Raw genomic sequence first — 16,500 nt, 5'->3', positions numbered from 1 at the left:
TTGAGCCTCGTGATAAGATCAGTAAGGAGCATCGAAGCATCTTTACAAAATGATTATGGAAACATGCCTTTTCTCTTGCTGTCATGTACAGGCAGTCCCCGACTTACAACCGTTCATTTAGTGACCAAAGTTACAACAGCCTTGAAAAAAGTGGCTTATGACCGTTTTTCACACTTATAACCACTGCAGGATCTCTCTGGTCGTGTGATCACAAATGTCTTAGCCACAAAAATCTTGGCTCAATTGTGGTCGTACGTTGAGGACTACCTGTATACACAGCTATGGAAAGCCAGACGTTGTGCAAAGGTGTCTTCCTTACCTGAAAATGGGCCCATGACTTTCCTGGGAAGATTTTGCTTTTATCAAGGAAAATCATAACATTCCTTCCTTCCTTCCCAGAATGCTTTTTGCTTTTCTGGTGGATGGAGTGGCGAAGATTCCCCCACTCGCTCAACGGGAGCCAGAATGGCCCTCGTTGGCTTGGAAAGAGCACCATCTCCTGGTGGCATTGAAGTGCTCACTTTCCATTTCAATTGTGTTTAATAGCAACTGAATTGCGCGTTGGCTTGGACATTTGTACCTAACTGGCTGGGTGTCCTGATATTATATGCCGGGAAAGGCAGGCAGCCCTTGCTTGAGGAAAAGGAGGGTTTGTAGAAGAATGAGCCAATCCACGCAGGCATGACGTTCCAGTCTGAAAAGCCCAAAGTCCGAAGGGCTTTCATTCTGAAGGAAACTTTGGAAGAACTATTTTCCCTACCCACATTTATTAATAGCACCAAGTTCACAGGGTTGACCCAACTGTAACGAGGCAAATTCCTGCTCCAGGGCTTGAACACCAACCATGTTTTTTATTACAACAACTCTACAGTGACGTTGTTGGTCCTTGAGTAACAAACCAGGGGGGACGTGAGAGCTGAAGGCTAGACTGGGAGAAGGCAACGGCCAACCACTTCTGCACTGTGGCCCAGATGGGATCTCATTGTGCTTGATGGGTCTCATTGTGTCACCAGGAATTGAGCTCAACTCGAAGGGGTCTAATGCCTTTGGCAGTCCATGGGGCAACAGTGGATTAACCTTGAGCGTTCTCAGAAGCTCAACAGGACCGGTCCCAGTTAGCACCTGGAGGGGAGTTACTGGGGGCTGTTGGGGATTGGGGTTATTGGTGAGGCCAAGGATTTTAAAAAAAAAAATCACTAGCAAACCATATTCTTATCACTGCTAAGAACTCCTCATGAATGTGCCCATCGAGTTCAACTGGCAGGAGATTTGTTATCTTTGCTGAATTAATTCTATGGATGTCATTCAATGGCATCAAATTAGGGGCGAATTCAAGAAAGCAGGGCAATTCTTAGAGAGATTGGCAGAGATTCCCGATTTTTTTCTTACGCCTGGGTGGGCCCCATTTCCTTCTGCTTCCATCTCAAGAACCAGAGTAAGGCCGGTGTGGAGAAGATGGATAAATTTTGTACAGAATAAATATGGGATTAGAAAGTATTATTTAGTTTTTGAATAACTTAAAGTTGAATAACTTAAGGCTTAAAATGGGAATTATTTATATTGTTAATTATGCTTTTGCTTAAATTTTTTTTTCTCTTTTCTGTTTTGTTTGTATTTGAGTTAAAGTATTTTAGGGATTTTAATATTTATATAGTTGGATAAGCATAGTTAAAATTTGTTTGTGTATTTTTTAACCCTGTAATCACCTCTGGGAAGTAAGAGGGGGAGGGTTAGGGTGGGGGAGGAGGTAGGGGGGGATATTGTATTGTATTAAAAATTTGTATAAAACTTTTCAATAATAAAAAAAAGAACCAGAGTAAGACAGCAAAGGCTTTCTGGCCTTGCCAGAGAGTTTCAGAACCAGGCCTTGCATCAGCCACGAAATCAGCCCTTGCCATCTCACAGGGCGGTTGTGAGGATGAGCCGAATATACGCACAGAGCTGCTATGTGGTCTGGAAGAAGAACTTGCTGATGGTGGCCTCTTTAGAAGAAACGACCAAGGAAATCACATTTCCGTTTTGCAGCCAGGTCGCACCCACTCTTCCTCCTCTTTGCAGATCTAAAGTTCACTTGATAGAAGAGGAAACTTTGCATGCCACTTTCTCTGCCCTGCCCCCACCAGGGAGCAAAGGCAGCCAGTGCCCATTTCCTGGCAGGTTGGAGAGAAACCACAATCCAGATAGGCGGGAGACAAGGCAGGAGGCCGCTTCCCTCCCTTGGAGCAGCTCTGCACTTGGCTGAAAAACCACAGGGTGGTTACGGAGGACTCGTCCCCAAGACACATGAGTTGCCATTGACCTGTAAGAACCCCGCAGCCTTTGAGAGGGTTTTGGGTGACCAAGCAGGGACCCCGCCACTTCAGCAGCAAAAAGCAGAAATAAGCACCCTTTAACCTAATTGACAATAAGTAATGCAGTACATAGAATTATTACATTTTTAATAAACCTTCAAAAAATGACAAGTGTGGTCCTTGTGGCCCAGAGCCTAAGCTATGGGCCTCTCGTTTGCAAGGCTAGGATTGTCCCAGCTGCCACAACTTGCAACAGCAGCTCAGAACAGATTTTGTTGGTGGTGCGAGGGAATTCCTGCTTGCTTTCAAAAGGATTATGGTTTGCTATAATCTGTGTTTTGACATTGGGTGGTAGGCGTGAGATGAAGGCCTTGTCGGTTATGGAACAATAGGGAGATTAAATGCAATGATCCTATCAAAGGTTCTATTATTTTCAGATCTTTTTTTCCTCATTTGCAGGTCTTTTCTCCCCATTTCACTCACGACGGAGAAACTCAGGTGGAGCACTTGCAATCTCACAGGACTGGTGTGAAGCTAAGCTGGATGCAGGCACAGAGCTTGTGTGAGATCTCGAAAAAAGAACAAGTTGAAGTTGGATTTTTTTTAGAAACGATAAAGGAAATAACATTTCCGTTTGGTAGTCAGCCTGATCCCTCTCTTCTTCATCTTTTGCAGATCTAAAGTGCAGATCATACAGCCACGCCCAAGCTGCTCAGTCCTTGACTTCTTATCTCCTCACCAAAGTGCCGTTGTGGGAGTACCTGTCTCAATTTCTCCAGCTGGTCCTCTCACAACACAGCCCGGCTGAGCAAGATGGGCCAATTGCCTTCTGAGGTCCTGGTTGGTCAATGGTTCCCATAAGAATTCAGTGAGGAGCCTGCACGTTTTATTTCTTTCCCAGTTACTCTGCCTCCTCTAATCACAATGGAGGGATAAAGCTTGGCCACCATGCTTGGGGTGTTAGGAGAACCAGTGTAGCTGGGAAGCCTCACAAGGAGAGGTCTAGACTGCAGAATTCCTTCAGGACGAGGCCCAAACCATCCCCAAAACCATATTTATCTCTACCCTCATCTTTCCAAATAATAATCAGGCCACAGAAGATTTTTGTGTCCTTCTCATGGGTCACATCCCCAAAGCAGACAGGGCCAGGGAAAAGGGGATGTGCCAAGTATAAGAGTTAAAGATTAACATTTAATCTAATTACTCCCAGATTATTTCATCATTTTCCCCTTCTTTTCCCTAAAGTAAAATTTGTGACAACTTCTGAGGGGTTCACACAATTCAAGAAGCTGAAATTGCACAACAGGGATGCAAGCAATTGCTGCATTAGCTGAAGGACAACATGGGTGTGTTCCCCACAGCCGTATTATACTGCACAGAAGCTAACACACATTATAGCACAAACCACAAAACCACCCTTCCACAGTAGCTAAATCAGGAAAGAGAGAAAACCACTTTTGGTAATACAGGTATCTATTTTATTAAAAAAGTTACAAACAGCTGGACTGTAAGGGTTGTCTTACAAAATAAGAATGAATGAAATTGGAAGGGCGAGGAGAGAAAAAAAAAGGTGGTTCACCTTTACAAAGCATTTGATCATTGTCCTAGTTTTGCACTTGCCAAATTTCCAGACTTTTTTTTACTTTTCCCCAAAAAAGAGGTACAGTACATTTGATACACTGAATTAAATTGTGAGAACATTTAGGCAGAACGGGGCTGTGGTGCCACATCCAGGAAGGAGATGCCACGAGTAGCCCTGGAAAGGAATTACTCCCGACAATGGCTGGGATTGTGCACCTGGATGGCCACCCCCCCCCCCGGAGCACCGTCTGGCTTCCCATTGTGCAATGTGGAGAAAGAGGCATTTGAAGTGGGTTTTCCCCCAGAACCAGATCCTCCCTCTTCCCCTGATTAATCACCTGGGAACTTGGCCCAAGGGCTGCATGATTCAACCAGATCAGTGGGACAAGCATACCAGCAGCTTCTCAGCTGGACCAGAAGAGGCCTTGTGCAGCTCCAGAGTCCTTCTGGAGTCCAGGGCCTGAAGCAAGCAGGCGGGGAGGCCTACAGCGCAAAGGCTGCCTGAATTTGAACCTTGCGATGCACGTCAGGACCAGGGAGGCCTCCTCTTTTAAACGGCCAGCCCTTGTTCCAAGCTGCGCTGAAGCAGCCCAGGTCAGATGGCAAACTCTTTGCCACTCCCAACTCCAATTGAGAAAGAATGGATTTAATTTTTTTTTAAACAAAGGTCAACCAACAGAGAAGTTTAGAAGTTAACACAACGTGTCTACCACTGAAGAAATAAGGTACAGTCACTGTGTGAATTCTGCATTCCCTTGGCACACATCTGATACTTGGCCAATGTAAAAAGCACTGTAAAACGGGGTTTTTCGTTTGGAGACTTCTATTAAAGTGCAAGCCTAACCTTTACTTCACTGCACATTTTGAATTTAGAGATCAAAACGCTGGGAAGGCTCAGGATCAAGGCACAGCATGCTAGTGCCATCTGCCAACCCAGATGATTTAAGGATGAAATTTGGTTAACACTAAGTTTTGGGCTGCTACGGAAGTCAACATTTATTAGATGTATGGTCAAATGACTCCAGGTGGGCTTTTAAACCTGGTGCAGGGGAAAAAAAGACACTTTTTACATCAGTGCTAGGAAAAGGTCTCCAATGCCTACAACAGTCGTGGTGCTACCATTTCTACTAATGCACTCTTCGTTCTGCTCAAAATTGGTGTTGCTCTTCGAAGACCACAATTAGCTAAACTGCCGTTTCGGTGAGATGCAGGCCATGGAAGGCCAGGGTGACGGAGGCTCCCGTTGCTTCGTCTCTTGGCCTAATGAACCAACCAAGGCTGCACCCCAGAGAAAATGGCAGGCAAGCAACGGAGCAGCAGGCCAGGCCGGCTCATCTATTGTTTCAATGTTCTTGGACAGAGACAAGAGTTAAACAGTAGCATAAATTCACTTTTTTCTTTCTTTCTTTCTTTCCCAAAGTCACCTTAAATCCTGTCAAGGAATCTCAAGTTCCCGTTTGCTTTGGAACACAACCTAAGAAGACACACTGTCCGTTTCCCAAGAAAAGATTTTTCAGCATTTGGAAGATAATGCAATAAGCAGATGAACAGGTGATTTTCAACACAGCCTTATCTTTCAAAAAAACCAAACCCGAATACCATATAACAACAGAGAACACACATACAAATTGCTGGATGTCTCCAGTCCCCACCCAAAAAGCTTTCCCATCAGGCCAATCACAGCTGCTGAGATAAAGGGATGCTGTGTCCTCACGTATCAGGCAATTCTTAAAACATCCTTCTATGACACCATCACATGTAAACAGAATGTTTCAAAGTTCCCATCAATGACGTTTTAGAGGAGAAGAAACCTTGTTTTCACTCTCTTTCTTTCTCTCTCTCTCTCTCTGTTTTTGCAAATCAAGCACGAATGTGAGGTAATATACAGAAGTAACCATTTGTGTTTAAGGCTCACTTTTATTCTCCGTTAATTTTTTTTTCTCTTAAAAAGGCATTGAGTAGGTAATACTGAGTTTAAAGTTTAATAAATACAAGATTTAGAAATCAATTCAAGAAATAAAATAGTTTAAAATGAACTTTTGCATATTAGCCATTAATAGGAACTTAGAAAGCTATATATAAAAAAAAAAACACCCCAAGAGATCAAGAACAGATTCCCAAATCAAATGGTAAACATGCTAAGTGTTTGTAGCAGGCCCTGCCTCTCTCCCTGGCTGCTCCTTGCCTGTTTCACACCGGATGCATGGAAAACGTGCTCTGAAGGCAGAGACGAGATTGAGCAAGGCTCAGTTCGGCAACCTGGGCTTAAAAGGGTTCTCCAACGCAGCATCTGTGCAAATTTCCTCTGAGTTTTATCTGCAAGCAAGACAAAGAATCTGTCAGGGAGCCTCAGGACCTCCTGGGGCACAAGAAGCTGTTTTGATGGCATCACCAAACACGAGGACCCGCTTTCCCATCACCCCAAAATAGTTTTATTTTTGACCTGCAGATTTTTTACAGCTTTTCCTGGGGACCTGCTGGAGAAAACAAATTATTCCAAACCACACAAAGATCCTGTTTTATGAAAATGCAAGCAGAACAGAGTGAAGTAGCAGGGTTTTTTTTTAAAAAAAGTTAAATCCAGTAGACCCCGAACAAGATTTATTACGTAATACCGTTGGGGGGGGGGAACAGCTTGTGACTCAATTTATTACAGAAAGGGTTTTTTCCCCCCTCCTGTTACTCCTCAACAATTTAATGCTTTGATGAGTTGATGAGGTTCTCCACCTTGGCAACTGAAGCGGGCAATTCAAAAGATGGCAGCTACATGGTAGAGGAACTAGGAAAAACTGAGATGGAAGCTATTCAGCCTCTCAAAAGAGGGAAGGCTGCAAGTAACTGGGGGAAAAAATAACGTCACTGCTTCCGTTTTATTTCATTTCATGCAACCCATGTAGCTGTGGCCCGACTTCTTTTGCTGAACATGTTTGCAGCGCCCGGAAAATTCAATGACAGCTGACACACGACCACATTTTCACAACCTCCCGCTCCATTAGAGCCAATAGGCCATTTCAGGTTAAGAAGCGAGGCTTATCATCAACCATTAGCTTTCTTCAAATGATTCAAGGAACAAAGCAGTTTGTCCGTTTCAGAATAGTGTGCGGGAGGAAATTGCCCTTGCAAGAAAACCAACATTTATCTACAAGGCATCACGGAAGGATCAACTATAGCAGGCCTACATAGATTCACAGTAGAATCTGAGAAGAGATGGCTAACAGGAAGGCCCCTTTTTATCTCACCATAGCACTTTCTCTACCAAAGACTGGAGAAGCTGGCTTGTGGGCATCACATGTTAAGCCAGGAGGATTTAAGGCAGGTTTAACTGCTTGCCCTGCTACTTGGCAAATCCACTGTGTTTTTGGGGACCAAGCACCGCAATGCAACCGGTCCTGGATTCAGATTATTTTGGCAGAAGGGTAGAAGAAAAGTCCAAGAACTCAAGAGAGCTGTTGCCAGTTCAATCGCAACCAATTCACAAAAGGCTCCGTCGTGTTTTGGAGGCATCCAGCAAAGTTAAGCTGGCAGGACACCTGGCAGATTCTGGTTCTCTCTACTCAGGCAGCAAAAGCCGGGGGGGGGGGGAAAGGCTGTCCTTGAGGAACCCAAGTGCAGCACTGATCAGCCCCCAACTCAGCCAGGAAGCCCAAGGGCTGCTCTTCAAGCACGGACTCCGGGCGCTGCTGCAAGCCCAATTCCTAGCCGAGAGGCTCCCTTGTCTGTTTGTCTCTTGGGAGGGGGGGCACTTACCTGCTCTGCATGGCCATGATGGAGAGTTTGCTTTCTCCTTCACTGGACAACACAAGTTGTACAACACTGCTCTTGCTTTTCAGGCAGGGATGCATAGTTCATTTGTCGCACAATCTCGGCAAAGAGTTCATCCACCATGGTCTTGCTTTTTGCAGAGGTCTCCATGAAGGGGCAGCCCCACTCCTGGGCCAGCGCTCGGCCTTCCGCTGACAAAACTTCCCTCTCGGACTCCAGGTCGACCTTATTCCCCACCAGGATGAGAGGAACCTTTTCGTATCGCTTCACACGGACGATTTGGTCCCTCATCGGCTTGATGTCCTGGGGAAGAAATCAAAAGTAGTGAATGCTCTCCATACTTCAAGGGGTGGCGCAAGGGCAGAGGGGGGCTCACCACGTCTGCAAGGCTAACATACTGGGCCAAAGAGCATGTTTTTTTCCCCAGAGGGCCCACAGAGCATCTGATTGAAAGCTGGCCAAGCTCAATAGGTCCCAAAGGACAGTTTAAGGCAGCCATATTTGCTATAAAATATCCTAATAGAAGGGAATATTGAACTTGTGGGGTCCTGGGTGCTCTCCGAGCCGGGTGCTTTTCTTGCAGACGTTTCACAGCCCAGCTAGGGAGCATCATCAGTGTGGTATAAATAGGGCCAGAAGGGTTCAAAGGGATGGGGGGCTGCTGCACCCTGCCAGGGTCGGAATCCTGGGTTCGTCAAAGCCCCCTCCTCATCCTGGGCAGGGTGGGGACCCCGGGGGGCGGGAGGCAGAGGCCGGGGAGCTTTCCTGCCTCCCCCAGAGGACCCGGGAGGTCGCGGAGGCATCGTCCGCCTGCAGCTCTTCTCCCGGCTCCTTCCCTGGAAGTCCACACGGGGGGCCCTCTGGGAAGCGGCCGAGGGAGGGAGGGCCGGGCCCGACGAGGCTCTGCGTTGTGTTGCGTTGGGCGGGCGGGGCTCACCTGGAAGGACTGCTGGTTGACCAGGCTGTAGACCAGGATGAAGCCCTGCCCGTTCTTGATGTAGAGGTCGCGCATGGAGGCGAACTGCTCGGTGCCGGCCGTGTCCAGGATCTCCAGCACGGAGGGCGAGCAGTCCACCTCGATCTCCTTGCGGTAGAAGTCCTCGATGGTGGGGTCGTACTTCTCGATGAAGGTGCCCGTCACGAACTGCACCGTCAGCGCCGACTTGCCCACCCCGCCCGAGCCCAGCACCACCACCTTGTACTCCCGCATGGCCCCGCGGCGGCAGGGGGGAGGAGGGGGGCTCGCCCGGGCCCCTCCCGCGCCCCCCCGACTCCCGGCCTCGCCCCGCACCGGCCTCGCGCGCTCGCCGCCCGCCCGACCCTCGCCCAGGCCCGGCCGTCGCCGCCTCGCTCCACGGCCGGGCTGGGGAACCGCCCGCCCGGAAGAGTGCGGCAGCGGCGCTGATGACGGCACTTCCGGGCGTGGGGGAAGGGCGCCCAATCGGAAGGAGCGCGCGGCGCCTGCGCCCTGCTGCTCGGCGAGGCCGTGAGTCGCGCAGGGGTCGTCCCCGCTGGGCCGCTCTAGCCCTCCGCCTCTCAATGCCACAAGCTTGAACAAAGGCTGCGCCGCCGTTGGCTGCCGGGGGCGGGGCCAGAGATGCGGGGCGGCGGTCGCTCCTTCCGGGATGGGATCGCAGAGCTTCCGACGAAAGGAAGTGGGGCTAGGAGGGGAGAGGGATAGGGACAGAGCGACGCCTTCAACGACCATGAAGAAGCAACGACCAGAGCGACATCTCGCTCTCTCCCGGAAATGCTTGATCGATGGGGTCACTTTCAAAACGGGGGTGTGTGGAACGGGCGGAGGGAAAAAAAGTGTAACACGAGGCGGAAGCCGCGCTCAGCTGAGCGGAGCCTGCCATCTCAGGGCGGATCGGACTGCCCGGGTTTCCGCCGCCCCGTTTGAGGAGAAGCCCTGGCAGGGAAAGGCCGCTTTGCAGGCCCAGAGGGACCGTGGGCACAAACGCAGGAGGAAGGCTGAGGGATGGGAGACTACGAAGAGATCCCAGGGCAATCCTCAGTCTAGAACGAGAAGCCTTTCGTCGTTTTCCTCCCCACAGTGGCTGCGGAGCCTGGCCATTCCATGGAGTGTTCCCTCTTCTCTTCCTGGGCATCGCTGGTCCTTTGCTGCCCTTTCCAGAAGGGAAACCGAGTCAGGCTGCTCATCCAGAGGCTGGACCACTCTGCAACAGGCCATGAGAGGATGAAGGCCCCCCCCCCCCGATTCTCCAATCGCCCCGCAAGGCAGCAGCACATCCTGGGATTGTGATGTAAATGGGTGGGCTGTGCGGCTTTAGAACATTCGTAACAATGGACCGAGAGCTGCTGCTCCTGAAAATCCATTTAATCATTCCCCGTGTTTCTCTTTGCTCCATCCTTCCTGCTGACCTTCTATAACTATTATTATTACTACATTTTTATTTCTTTCTTTTTTTAAAAAAAAACATGGTCATGATAATAAACATACCTGACAGTCCTGCTTCCTACCTGGGTCCACCCACTATTTCCTCCTGGCCTCAAGACCTGCCGCCATCATGATCTTAAGTGCTTCTGCCCAGATTCCTTGTTAAGCTGGTGAATTTCTGAAAATATGTGACCCCTTTTTCTCTCCATTCCGGTTTGGGTGCTCAACTTTGCTCTAAGGCCATAATAAACCTCTTTGTTACTTGGTGGGAAGAAAATACTCTGCTTTCACACACACCCTCCAAAACTGCTTTAGGCAGGACAGGGCTTTAGGGGTGTTTGTAAATTACTGCAATAAGCCTATTACTGTTACATACCTGGGACTCACTGAATGTTACCGGGTGTTCCTCAAAGTAAGAGGCCGAAGTAGAAATGATACAAACGATTCACTCTTATGTGTTATAAATACATTTATAAAAAGTAGAGGAGTTCCAGTAGGAACATGGAATCACAGCCAAGAGATTCACTTGAAAACACTTGAAATTAAGAGCATGTTCTGCACGCACGCACAAGGTGCTTTTCTTAGTAGCTATACTATGATATTGTTAAATCATTCCTAATTTTTCCTTAAGGGGACTTGGTCACTGCTAAACTCCTGGAAAACATTTATTCTGTTCAACAGCCACACAGCTAAGCCTGCAGCACGTACAGGGAGAACATTAGCAGGAGAAATAAGCTTCAAGGAGGCCAAGGAAATGAATGCCCAGAGTCCCATCTGGACAAGCTTATCATGTAATTTTAGCCCTGACGCAAGCATGAATGATAGTGACCAGCAAAGTTGAGGGGGCAGGAAGGAGCACTTCCGAGAAAGGTTATGCTAACAGATTGTGGGGGTCACTTCAGTTCATCCTCTAATGACTGCTTAACTATGCAAGCAAAGCAAAGTAACGGAGCAGATGAGCAAGGGCTGCGGGCTGTGCTGCAGAATTTGGGGCAGGCTTGGAGTTATTTTGGAAGCCGGTGACCCAATGTGGATGTTGGGTTATGCATTGTTTATCTCCAATCTCCGCCCTCTGTTGGACTAAAAACAATCAGGCATTTTTTTCTTTGGGGCAGTGATTTGCAAAGTGCAGCCGTTACACCCCCCCCCCTTGCAAAGGCATCCATCAGCTTGTCAAAACAGAATGGCTGGCAGAGAGTTGCAGGGCATGGATGGATCAATTTTTAGTCGGGAGTGGCTGGAATTACTCAGAGCAGTGTCACCAGCTCAGCTTCTCTGCTCAGGGAAGAGACCGTTTTTCTCCAAGAACAGATCAGAGCCTGTCATACTGGTCAGGGTGAAGCAGCGAATGGGGCCAAGACTAAAGCAAATTTTGTTTATGATGCAGTTTAAATTGAGTTTGGCCCCTACTTGGCAGGAGTCCTAATCCCAGAGGCCAAATGTGCTGATTGCTAGATCTGATTATGTTCAAATTTCAGATGACTTGCTCTTTATTAGGGCTGCTCTAGAGCTGGGTTCACACAATTACACTTAACTCAGTTACTGTATTGATCGGATGCATTTTCTACAAATCTTCATCACAGCGAATTGTAAGCTAAGCAGGTTGGATTTGCAGATCACTGAAAGCAGAAAAGCTACCAAACAAGCAGAGCAAATTTACGAGAGATGCAGCAGCAAAATCTGTTCCATACCCGAATGATACTAAATCACAAGCCCCAGCTGTTTATTGGCTTGGCTAAGTAAAAGAGTTGCTCTCCATATTTTTAATGATTTCCCCCTATAGGGCCCCCTCTGGCAGAGGGCATTGCACACAAGTGGGGGGGGGGCTTTTCTGCAGATCCCACCATGGGAGCCTAAAGCGGTGTGTGTGTGTGTGTGTGTTTTGCTTAGAAAGGATCCCTCCCTGGAGAATATGGGGAGGTTTTCTGACCTAACTAATTTTGCAAGACTTTCCCTCAAAGCCTTCCGAGTATGGTTGGGGCCTTGTTGCTTGTTACATCTCTTCCCTGGCAGCCGTTGTCCAATTCCCTGCCTTGAAGGCCACCTTAATTGAAAAAGACACCTTCCTTATTGTGGCCTGCCAAATCCTGACACAGTGGACTGTTTAAATAATGCACCAACGCAGGAAGCTTATAGGATTTCTTGTAACTGAGCCCTGCTGGCAGAGAGGGGACGGTCACTGGCCAGCCCCAAAACAGAAACAGATAAACTCTGATTGACCTCCATTCCAGGGGTCAATCCTTACAGACTTCCGTGACCACTCGCTGTCTCCAAAAGGAGGATTACTGATGTGAATGTGAAACCAACCTACAGTTCCACTCACTGCACTGCAAGAATTAGGGTTGTCTGGTGTGAACAATGCCAGCGTGTCTTCTCTCTCTTCGGGTCAGACACCTCGAGTGCCATGTTTGTGATCCTGCAGGCAGACTGGGCCCTGCAGGATTTCAAGAGGTAAAAAATAGGTTGCAACTTGTGACTCTGGAACAGGGAGAGCCTTTCCAGCAACCCTGAGCAAAAACATTCCCTTGCCAAGGCAAATTAAGGTGGGCAGAAGTCAGGCTGGTAAAGGTGGCCTGGTCTGTTGCTTCTCCTACAATCCTGCCACTTTCCAATGTGAAAGAGGAGACGACCAATGGTGGAAAAACCTCTACACAGCTCTGGAACTGACCATCAGAGATGAAGATCTGGAGAAGGACAGCTGATGTAAATCTTCCCTTTGCAGGTGTGAAACTCTAAAAAATCCCAATTAGCACAAGGAGGGGGGCACTGAATTTTTCAATGGCACTGTCAGTAACCGGAAGTCTAAATCTCCTTCCTATCTCCAGCGCTCTCCTCTAAAATCTAATAATCCTGCTTCCTTTGGTGCCTCTCACTCCGTTTGACCTTGGCCATGTAAGACCAAGAGCCAGGACAGTTACCAGGCATGAATAAAGGATCACAATGATACACCTCGGCATTTTAATTCAGTTTTGGGGCTGATTTTAGCTTGCATTTGGCAGATTCATCCCCAAGAAGAGGTCACAGGACAGGATCAATTAATGGGAAGCTTTTCCCCCACCCCAAAGAAGAAACTAGATGATGGTGCATTTTCTTGCCTGCTCTTTTCAGATTGTTAGGAGGAAAATGTCAGCAGCAGAAGCATTTTTTTCTGGAGCCACTGGTGCAGTAACTTTCTGGCTGCACAATTCAGAAATTGGAGCCAGACACCATTATGCTGCAGGAGCTGATCCTGCACCTTTTCCAAGGTCCTGCAAATGCTTTGGTTGAAAAACTAAAACAAAATTGGAGTTCCCTTTTTTAAAGACCATTCAACAAATTTAAAGGTTCTAGGAGAGTCTCTAGACAGACTTTCCAAAATATGCAGAATGTTTCTGTCGACAGGTCCAAGGATTTACTCTTCAACATTCTTCTAGAGTCACTTTATCCTTCTTTTCTTGCTCTATTTACTTGTATGATTGTCTTGGTGTTCCTCAACGAAAGCTCTCGCTAGCACTTGGTAACATTCAATGGAATCTTCTGGAGAAAAACTCTAGCTTATTTGTCAAGTAAACAGATTCATCATTTTAGACTGTGACCTTGCATTTTGTTTTTTGTTAAATGTGCAATATGGCTACAGCATCCTTTTAGCAAAGAAAGGTTAAAAAGTGGGTGGTTAGAACAGGCCAATTAGCCTGATTGGAAGACCTTACTCAAAACAGGGCTTTGCACATGAAGAAGGAAACATAATAATATCCCTGTCTTAAAATCTAATTTGTACACAAAGGACAATGCGGGAGGATTTTCCCTTTGGCAGATGGATATCAAGCCCATCAGCTAAATGGTCTCTTTGCTGTCACACCCCACTGAAATTTAATATGCTCAAAATTCTTTCCTTTTTCCATTTATACAATTGAAATGCAAAAACCTCCATCAATTATAAAGAAACCAGTTAAAATAAAAAAAATGTATTAGCTTAAAAGCCAAAGCACTGAATAATAAATATTTCTCTTCCCTTCACAAAGAGGAGAGTAATGGAGCTTAGCTGTCCTATTTAATTTACATGGCAACCACCAAACAGCATTAGTCTTTCCTTTTTTTCAAAACAAAAAAATAAAATTCTACAATATAAAACGATTGAACAGCCATTTCGAGGTTGTGACTAATCAACCAGACACTTAAAAAGTAAAGTCCTATTTATTAAATGTGTTGATATAGGTTCATAAAAAAACATAGAGAGAGAATTTTATACACTTTATTAAAAGATCCGGAAAAAATAAACAATAACAATATAGAAGTAACATAGTAAAATGAGTTGCATTATGCAAGTTTCTAGAAAGCACAAACAAGCACTCTAGCAATATAAATGTGGCAAAAAGGAAAAAAAAAACATCAAAGCATATATTCCGTCCATAACAACTGAGGGAATGATCGATCTCTTGTTGGTCTTGAACTAACAGACTGGACGAATCAGGATGGAACCAGATTGAAAGTGAATCAACTGATTTCTACTGAGCCTCCTTTTGGTCCCTGAAAGGTTATATTTTTACTCAACCATTTTAGCCTTTTCTTTATTAATTATGGATTTTCAAATATTCAAAATTGGAGGGTTGTTTTTTGGGGGTGGGGGAAAACCCGAGTCAAATCAATCCAAATACAATCATTACAAAGTTAAATTTTAGGATCATAATTCCCCCCCCCACCTTGATTTAGTGCAAAAGTCTGAATTAAGCATTTGAAACCAGGGCAAAGATTGAGGTTTTCTGGCTTTAAAAAAATCTGCTGTTGATTATGCATTTCCTTAGAGCAGAATTCACATTTCTGCACTAAAATCTGCAATTCTGCTTTCCAAAATCTTTTTTTTCCTTTTTCTCCTGAAGGGGCTTCCTAAAAAAAAAAATCACCCTCACCACGTTAATAGGTAATTTTGGCATTCTGAATTTTGGAAGATTTTATTTTTGGTCCCTGTAACGGTAAAACGAAGCAAAATTTAACAGAAATATCCTCCCCTCCCCATATTAGACAAGAGAACAAGTCATCCCCTCAGCTGTTTGGATACCAAGAGCCATGGCAACAAAATCATTTGGCTTCCACAACTATCAAATAGCATCTGTGTACAGTAACAAAGATCTGAAACCATGTAAATTCTACGTCAGGTGATTTCCCTCTGTTGTGTGTTTGGAAAAGACCACTTTTTGACATTTCAATTGTTATTATTATCTGTTGGCAGTTTGGGGGGTTATTTTGCGTTTCCAATTGCCTTCTTTGGAAGGCATGAAGCTTTTGATTGTAGGACACGTGACTACGAGGGTCACCAGCAAAGGTTTCCTGGGCTTGCTGGGCGGGGGTTGCAAGAGTTAAGCTTCTCTCCCTCCATTTACAATCAAAGAACACCCACCCCCAAAACAGGCCTCTTTCCTCAACTCTGGGACCTCCAGATGGGCCTTTGACGGGGGGAAGAGGCCTTAAGGAGATGCGTGTCCTCCTCTGATTAGGTGGGACTTCAGCTCTTCTACATTACTCCCCAACCAGCCCAGTTTCCGCTTCTGAACATTGAAAGGCAACCCAACTGGAGGATGTTAAGTGGGCCAAAGTTCCTTGAACTTTTAATATTAACTGAGGTTAATATCGGGCATTGGCGGTGAGGGCTCAATGGCACGTTTATTTATTTTATTATTTATTAAACAAAATTATATAGCCACCCAACTCACACATAAAGCCTTACCTCACATCTCAGCTTGACCAAGATTTCTCTCTCTCTCTCCCCCCCCATCCCTAGTTTGGGGTGCTTTTTCATTTTAAAACTGCATTAAGCCACTGCGATCTATCAATTTTTGGCTAGCACATGGATCCGAGCTCACAATTCATATCTGCGCATCTTTCCAGATTCTTAAGTAAACACTGTGCACATCCACACAGAATGTGGCATCTATCTCTGAGATTGTGACATGCCTATGCACAAGTTCCCTTGTCTTAAAAACTGGACCTGGCTCGTGGGTTCAACTCCCTCACCTCCACATTCTGTGCAAAGCCATTCTTAGGCCCTCGGGGGGTTAGGAGGAGAACCTCTCCCCTCTAGGCCAGAGGTCTCCAAATTTGGCAACTTTAAGGCTTGTGGACTTCAACTCCCAGAATTCCTCAGCTGGCACGACCCTACTGGACCTTGGGAGGCCTTAGTTGAGAGGGTCAAGTGAGCCAGGCCCACCATTTGGACTTGGCTAAGGGTGAAGCAGGAGAGGCAGCCTGGATAGGCTGGGACAGATCTACCCAGCAACAAGATCTGCTATTTCAAACTCTGGCTTGGAATGAATTGGGAAGGGGCTCAGCCTTGGAGCAGCTTCTTCTCTCGGGAGGCCTAAAGGGGTGGCTAGAAAATCCTCGAAGAACTTTTGCTGGTGACCCTGATTTTGATGTCAAGCCTTTGTTTCCCATGTTGACCTTTCTTCTGAGCTGCAGGTTGAAGTGACCAGTCCGCTGGATTATAAACTA

The 16,500-nt window shown here is 46.4% G+C and overlaps 1 protein-coding gene across 1 annotated transcript; it reads right to left on the bottom strand.

The window, feature by feature from the left end:
- Nucleotides 1-3,746: 3,746 nt before the first annotated feature.
- Nucleotides 3,747-8,962, bottom strand: RAP2C (RAP2C, member of RAS oncogene family). Its single transcript, XM_039354786.1, has 3 exons — nucleotides 8,572-8,962; nucleotides 7,620-7,937; nucleotides 3,747-6,188 (listed from the first exon to the last, which is right to left on the bottom strand). The coding sequence occupies exons 1-2, from the start codon at nucleotides 8,842-8,844 to the stop codon at nucleotides 7,659-7,661; spliced, it is 552 nt and encodes a 183-aa protein (XP_039210720.1). The 5' UTR covers nucleotides 8,845-8,962; the 3' UTR covers nucleotides 3,747-6,188; nucleotides 7,620-7,658.
- Nucleotides 8,963-16,500: the final 7,538 nt, after the last annotated feature.

The sequence above is a fragment of the Crotalus tigris genome, unplaced genomic scaffold (genome assembly GCF_016545835.1).
Source record: "Crotalus tigris isolate CLP2741 ecotype Arizona unplaced genomic scaffold, ASM1654583v1 scf7180000018585.330925593:3314079, whole genome shotgun sequence".
Lineage (NCBI taxonomy): Eukaryota > Metazoa > Chordata > Lepidosauria > Squamata > Viperidae > Crotalus > Crotalus tigris.
The sequence above is the reverse complement of the archived record's forward strand: the minus strand, read 5'-3'. Positions and strand labels throughout refer to the sequence as shown.